The sequence below is a fragment of the Aegilops tauschii genome, chromosome 2 (genome assembly GCF_002575655.3).
Source record: "Aegilops tauschii subsp. strangulata cultivar AL8/78 chromosome 2, Aet v6.0, whole genome shotgun sequence".
Classification (NCBI taxonomy): Eukaryota; Viridiplantae; Streptophyta; class Magnoliopsida; order Poales; family Poaceae; genus Aegilops; species Aegilops tauschii.
In genome coordinates, this window is record NC_053036.3 from 286092546 (window position 1) to 286100159 (window position 7614).

Genomic DNA, 7614 nt, shown 5'->3' on the forward strand with positions numbered 1-7614 from the left:
ATTCCAGTTAACATTGAACACTTCCATTGGTACCTAGCAGTTATAAATGCCGGGCAGCGATGCATCCAGGTGCTCGACTCGCTAGGCCCAAGAATGAGCCGCAAAGACCTCACCGCTATGGTTAGTCATTAGTCCCACTGCACCATCTTTTGATAAGACGATTTCTGTTATTGTTCGGTTGTGATGCTAATACTTTGTCATTTATTCATTCAACAGCTCAAAGGACTAGAAAATGTATTCGAATATGCATCGCTTCAAGTGGAACTAAAAACTGATAAGTGGAAAGACTTAAACATCTCATCATGGCCAAGGGAAGAGTGTATTAAGAGCAAACTGCAAAGAGACTGGTATACCTTCTATATCTGAATTAAACTTTAGTCTCAATATCTGAATTTCTATCTCTGGACCATGTGGCGGCAAGCAAGCAAATTAAATTGGTAAACAGTACAGTGTCCAACTGATTCAGCACTAGAGGCCGACAGTGATAGCACCAAGCGAAATTCAGTAATTATGACCAGCAAATCATTAAACTTAGTCTGAATATCTCAATTCTATCTCTGGACCATGTGGCTGTAGGCAAGCAAATTAAATTGGTAAACAGTGCAATGCCTATCTCATTGAACACTAGGGCCTGAGAGCAACTAGATTCAGTCAAGCATGCAAGTGAATCTAGAGCAGCAGAAAAATCAGGGAACCAGACCTATGAAATCAAAACGAGAGAGAGGTAGAGGGAGGCTTTACCTTGGGTTGCTGCTGCCCCATGGCTGGGCGTCATCCCGTGAGAGAAGCCTCACTCCTCCTCTCCCTGCATCAAGTTGGTGCATGTGCGTGGTGAGTTGGAGGCTGGCTGCATCCATTGGCGTGTTGAGGTCTCCTGCAGCCCAGCACGAACACCATCTCAGGGAAGGGAAGAAGAAGAAGAAATCCAAGAGGAGAGGAGAAGGGGGCGGACCTGTATGTCGTCGGGGTAGCCTTCCTGTCCCGGAGCCACAGGGTAAGGTCGCCGGAGCCACGACGGAGCAGATCAAGCACCGGCGCACGCGGATCCAATGCCGGCAAACGCAAATCAAGTGCCTCCTCGCCCAGCAGCACCTCCTCGCCCAGAAGCCTCACTCCTCCTCTCCCTACGGGGTGTGAGAGAACTAGGGTTGGGGGCTGCCAGAGTGGGCGTAGGTGATGGGGAGCAAGGCGGCCATGGGGAGGAAGAGGAGAGCGCACGCGGTGGATGGCCCCGGCGTCGCCAGGAGGAGTGAGGGGCGGCGCAGAGCAGATCGCCGGGCCGCCGCGTGTGGATGGGGATGTCGTGGCCACGAATGAGGGAAGAATGGGGAGGAAAGGAGAAATGAGGGGGCGGTGGGAGTTTGACTGAGCTTTGAGTGAGTGTGGCATTGTCCGAACAAAAATACACTGTACTGTATTAGATCATCTAAATACACATTATATTTCATAGGGCATCTCCGGTTCACTAAGTTTGTGAAAATTTTGTTTTCATCACGGCTTGTTTCAGTCATGATCATTTGATGATTCTAAAAGTTGTTTTATACAAATATCTATAAATTTGATTAAAAATGATTGAGTTTATTTAAGTTTTATATTTGTAATCATGCAGGTCATCTTGTGGTCTGTGGATGGTAAATTTTATGGAGTACTTCACTGGAGATATGTTGTCTGACATTCCTACACAGGTATTTTTTTACTGTGTATCATTATATTTATTCTATGTTGTATCACTATTTAACTCTTATTACTGTTTTAATAGGAACATATGACAGATTTTAGAACAAAACTAGTTGTCATTTTAGTGGACTCAGAATTGAATGATGATAATATAAGAAATCGAGACATGGAAGAGGACGATAACAACACAGATCCCACAGAATGTATGATTCTGGATAGACCCCCTGAGAATTTCAAAATATCAAATACATCAACAGAAGTTGAGCTCATCCCGCGGTCATTTATTCTTTCACCGTCTGTCAACCCAACAAATGATGATTTAATAGATGAACTTTGCTTGTTCATCAGTATGGTTGATGATGTCGCTCTACTAGAGTAAGCCATATTTTTTATTTCATTTTCTATTCCAACAAATTACTCTGATGTCATTATAATTTACAGAATTTTGATTTTACAGGAGAGAATGGGTGAAAAGCTCTGATCCGTACACTATTAGCTTAAATTTGAGACAAATTAAAAACATTTTAAGCAATGATGAATACATGGATATTCATTGCTTTAATATGGCTGTGCGAATACTAGCGCGCCACGAAGTCCAGCTTCTCAGAGACATTCCATCTCACTATATGGATCTGAACTTTTGTGTAAGTTACTATAATCACGTACTACATTTTTTTTCTCATTGCACTAATATTTTCTCATTCGTACTTTAGTCCATGTTCCATTATGCACGAGACTCAAGTCATTGTGAACATATGGAAATTGCTACATTGAAACGGTTGTTCCATAGCTGGCCTGACAGTAATGACTATCATATCTCTCAATGTGATATGGTAAGATTTTTTTTATTTGTAACAGTGCTTTACTTGGTCTTAATTAATATTCTATGTATTTCTAAACTATTTCATCATTGCAGATTTTATTGCCTTGGTATATGTTTGGGTTATTTCTATTGTTTGTCTTGGATCAAAATAGAAAAGTTGTCTCAATTTTCGATCCGATACCAATACCTACTTTTGGAAAGAATGTACTTAAAACCGTGGCCGACAATCTAAACCTTGCGCTTGAAGTTGCAAACCCTACATTCAAGGATGATATCTCTAAATGGGAATGCATAGTTCATGATGCTCCAACAAACTCACACTGGTATGATTCTTTTAAACGCATTACAATATTAGTTGATTCATTCAACGCACATTATGTGTTTATTTCATATATGCAGTGCCTTGTCTGGTTATTTGGTTTTTAATTACATGCACTCATTGTGCGATGGAAAGCTATATTTTCCCATACCCCAGGTGACTATTTACACCATGCTTATCTGTATACACATTGCACATACAACTTGTTATAACAATGTTGTATAATGCCAATGTAGGATGGTTTTCAACCGAGGAAGCAATTTTTGATGCATATTTTAAAGTACGAAGAGAACGAAGCTCAAAACAATATCCCATACATTGAACGAAGCATCATTGATCGCATCTATAGATGGACCTTCATTGCTTCAAAAGCTGGACCTTCAAAACATGCTTAGTTGCGGTTTTTAGAATATGTTCTTGTAGCAATTATAATATAATTATTATGTGACAGTGAATTTTATGTGAAGACATGTTTATGATATGTGTGTTGGATCACAAATATGTCGCACTTTTTGAAAAAACAATTTGAGTGACATGATAACATTTAGTAGCGATCTGAATTTTCTGTAAAAATCATTTTAGTATTATATCATGTAAACATATTTTGTTTGAGACGTGCGTTGCACGTGCATGCTTACTAGTAGGTTAAAGGGTCTCAAAGAGCGACTGGGGAATCAAAACTATTTCAAACGATCTAACAGATTAGATCTCAGAGAGAGATAACGAGGGACAACGATGAAGCCAAGGAAGAGAGACCTAATATAGTGGCTAATTAATTAGGAAAAAGGAGGTGGCAAGAGGGATCACGTTGCTGTGATGAAGGAATATCCTGACACATTGATGGAGTACGACATGCACACGGTACGGAAAACACGCACATACATTGTCGCAAAGAGACGGTCAGTTATTAAAAATAAAAAGGGAGGGGCCAGAAAAATTATGGTAGGACTCGACGAGGCAAGGGCTCAACCACACGCACCTTGACACATTTGGGAGTATGGAGACATGCTACAAGATCAATCATTCTTGGCTCACAGCTCAAACCTGTACTGCCACATGACAACTATGTTTTTTTTTACTTCTCCATCTATTTCTGCATATTAAGTCATAAAATCCCTCGATAATTGGTAAAGAGTAGAAGATATGTGCCAGAATCAACAATTCAACACATATAGTTATAAAATAAAAAATATATTATACTGATAAAAACACATCATAATCGACCAAACTTGCATGCAGAAGCGTTTTCAGAATAAAAGAAAATTAATACAAAGTAATATACCCTACTTAAATTAAATAGTATTTTAAGTAAAAACTGATTTGTATCCTTAGCGATGGATTCCACTAAAATGTAATCAATCACTATATGATCAGATTGACATAATATGACATTTTTATTTCATCGGAGTTGTACGGTTGCAAATTAAATCAAAATAATTGAAAGTTGTAATAAAAGAAAATACATCAAAATCGCAACTGGAATAGTGCATTAAAAAGAATGAACCACAACCGGTCATAAAAGAAAATTACATGACTCGGTCACATAATCTAGGATGTATTATACATTGTGTAATAGTGTAAGCTACAAAATACATCCATATGAGAATGTTCTGCTAACATTTAGGATGTTAGAGATTTGCACCAAGTTTATGAGCCATGATGAGCCGTTTCTACTCGATATCTTGATGTTGAAAGAGAGATGGACCCGTTGCAACGCACGGGCCCTTTTGCTATCGGATTTAAAAAGAGTCCCGCTTCGGTACAATATGGACCTTTGACAGATTATACGGGTGCCGAAAGGCGGCGCCAATCGAACACAAGACCTCCTGGTCTCTATTGACAATTTAGCAGCGCGGAATATTAAGAACTATGCGAAGCAACATATTTGAATGTTTTTTCAAAAATTTGTATGCAGTTGTTTTAAACGCAAACATTTTTCAAAATTGTGAAAAAATTGAACACAATTTGAAATTCTGATCAAATTTTCAAAATGAGAACAAAAGTTGGAATAATGAACAATTTTTTAGAACACGAACAAAATTTCAAACCCTAACCTTTTTTGAAATCGTGAACAATTTTTCAGTGAACAAATTTTTAAAATGCAAACCATTTTTTGAAAACGTGGACAATCTTTGAAAAATGGATAACATTTTAAAATACTGATTTTTTGAAAAATGAGAAAAAAATTGACATGCTGAACAATTTTGGAAAAATGAACAATTTTTGAAACACAGTTTGTTTTCGAAAATCTTAACTTTTCTGAAAATGCGAACATTTTTTATAATTGCGAACAAATTTTGAAAATATTAACAATTTTTTAAACTCTGAACTTTTTCAAAAAAACACAAACAAATTTGGAATTCCGAACATTTTTGAATAGATTCATAAATTTGAAAAAAAGTTCAGGAATTTGATATTTTTCCCATTTTTAAAATTTCACGCATTTGAAAAGCAAAAAAGAAGGAAAAAAGAAAATAAAAAGGAAATTGAGAATAAAATAGAACAAAACCTGTTTTAAGAAAACAAAAACACAAAAACCCGGGAAAACCACTTTAAAACCAGCTGGTTTTGCACCAAGTTGGTCGCGCCCTATTACTTCAGCGTAAACCTGACGCTAGCCCAACTGGCATGCAATGCTGCCCATTCATCTTTAAGACTAGGTATCAATTCCTGTGTGCGCCCCTTTGCTTCACCTCTTTTTTCAATCCTGCAGACGCTAATGGGCCGGCCCATTAGTGTGGACGCTTTTGCCGAAGCGCTTCTTCCGTATTGGCGGCCGACGTATCTTTAAGAAAGACCATCCTAAAGGTCACATTTTTCATTGCCGTTGTTAGTTACCCGATGTGCTAGAAAATGGTTTGTTTGAACAACATATATGTGCGATTATACCCGGCTTATATATTGGGTTAGGGGCAGGTGATAATATTTTACTCTCGTTGCAACGCATGAGAACTGAAATAGATCATGACGAACATTGTTAGGGTACGTCCAAATTTCATGGTCAAAAAAGAAATACTCAATGTAGCCTTATTTTTGACGTTTGCAAAAATTAAATTAAAGAAGTGCTGCATAATGGCAAGTGGAGCAAGTTTTAATTTTTCGCCCGGTGCAACGCACGGGCATTTGTACTAGTAAGAACAGAAAAATTGTTAAACTATTTTTCAAAAAATGTTGAGCCTGGGGCAGAACCGTACCTCTCGTTTGCATTGAGACGCGCGCCAAAGAAGAAGGCAACGGAGAGCAGCCACGAGTCCGAGTGGACGGCGACGAGGGAGAGCCAGTCGCGGCGATGCATCCCATCCCTGGCGAAGTTGATCCCTAGCGCCGGCTCCGGCATCTCCGGCGGCACCTCCTCCGCCGGCAGCGCGACCTCCCAACTACCGTTGGGGTGTCCGTATAGACACGAATTCTCCTTCTCTGCACACCAATCAAAGAAACCGATCAAAGCCCATGACGCGAAGAACCCACCAATTCGAGCCATCAGATCCGATCCGGTCTTACCTTGGTCGCAGTACCTGTAGAAGTCTTCCACATCTGCAAGAGCCACGAACCACGTGGGGCGACGCGCCGTCGCGTTAAATCTAATATGAAAGAGAAGCTGCACAGAGTGAGAGCAGGGCGGTGCCTGGGTCGCTTACCGACGGTGAGAGCGCGGACGAGTGCACTGCGGCGGTTGGAAAAGTCCTTAAAGATGTCCTCGACTGTGCGGGGAGCAGGGGAGACGGGGGCAGCGGCAGTCTCCATCGGCTGGGGCACGGTGAACGGCTGCGCAGGCAGCAGTGTCGGCGCCTTCCGATGTGAGGGAAGTTCAGGTCGGAGCTCTGACGCAGGACGGAATTTAAGGTTAGGGATGCGGTCCAAGCGGGCATGACACAGTGGAACGGGGCTGGGAAGGGATGCCGCAGTGGGCACGTGGCATCTAAGGTCGACGAGCGCGCCACGCACACCAGTGGATAGTAAGTGTCACCAGTAACATGCGTACGTTAGGCTAGTCATGGTGACGAGTAACTTAAACTAATGTCATGCATACGACACTAGTATATGTTACTATTTTTATCGTGCAAAGTAACATAGAAAAATATCATATATGGTTGCATTTATTAGCTTTAGACTCAAGTTTTTTTGGTAAGCGCTATGTGATGGTAACATAATATGTTACTCTAAAGCTAATAAATGCAACCATATATGAAACTACTTCTATGTTATTTGCACAATGAAGGTAGTAACACATACTAGTGCCGTATGCATGACACTAGTTTAAGTTACTCATCACTATGACTAGCCTAAGTCTAGTCATAATGGAAGTAACATAGGTAGTAACATGCATGACGCATAAGCAAAATATGTAATGTGGCAAGTAACTAAAGAGGAGAGAGACAAATAGAGTAACATAATATGTTACCATCACATAGCGGTTGCCAATGCTAAATGAGTCTATCAAGTAATAAATGAATTGATGCATGACACTACACATATGTTACTACCCACTATAGAAGTAGTAACAAAGACTAGTAACATATGCATGTTAGTAGTCTATGTTACTCCCCACTATGACCAGCCTAAGAAGTTGCTCCCCACTTCTATCAATTCTCTCAACATGCACATTGTCCACATCAGCTCCATGCCACGTCAGCAATTTTTTTTTCTTTTTTGGAAAGAGTAGCCATCCCCTAGCCTTAATAAACTCCCTAGAAGAAATAAAAGACAATAATTTTTTTTCCCTAACAGCGACTGAACAATTATATTAGCCGATCTCTCTTCCTCCCCATCTCTTCGTTACTCCAATCTCATCCCT

General features: G+C 40.1%; 1 protein-coding gene across 1 annotated transcript; it reads right to left on the bottom strand.

Moving 5' to 3' along the window:
- Positions 1–1461: 1461 nt before the first annotated feature.
- Positions 1462–6625, bottom strand: LOC109763123 (PHD finger protein ALFIN-LIKE 2-like). Its single transcript, XM_045232929.2, has 3 exons — positions 6458–6625; positions 6321–6353; positions 1462–6236 (listed from the first exon to the last, which is right to left on the bottom strand). Exons 1-3 carry the CDS (start codon positions 6561–6563, stop codon positions 5974–5976), a joined length of 402 nt encoding a protein of 133 aa, XP_045088864.1. The 5' UTR covers positions 6564–6625; the 3' UTR covers positions 1462–5973.
- Between the last annotated feature and the right edge of the window lie 989 nt (positions 6626–7614).

Excerpts from the sequence above, each read along its gene's own strand:
- LOC109763123 (XM_045232929.2), bottom strand. The coding sequence starts at position 6,563 with ATGGAGACTGCCGCTGCCCCCGTCTCCCCTGCTCCCCGCACAGTCGAG. Across the intron at positions 6,354-6,457 it reads CGTCCGCGCTCTCACCGTCG|ATGTGGAAGACTTCTACAGG; the intron begins GTAAGCGACCCA and ends TGGCTCTTGCAG. Across the intron at positions 6,237-6,320 it reads CTACAGGTACTGCGACCAAG|AGAAGGAGAATTCGTGTCTA; the intron begins GTAAGACCGGAT and ends ATTGGTGTGCAG.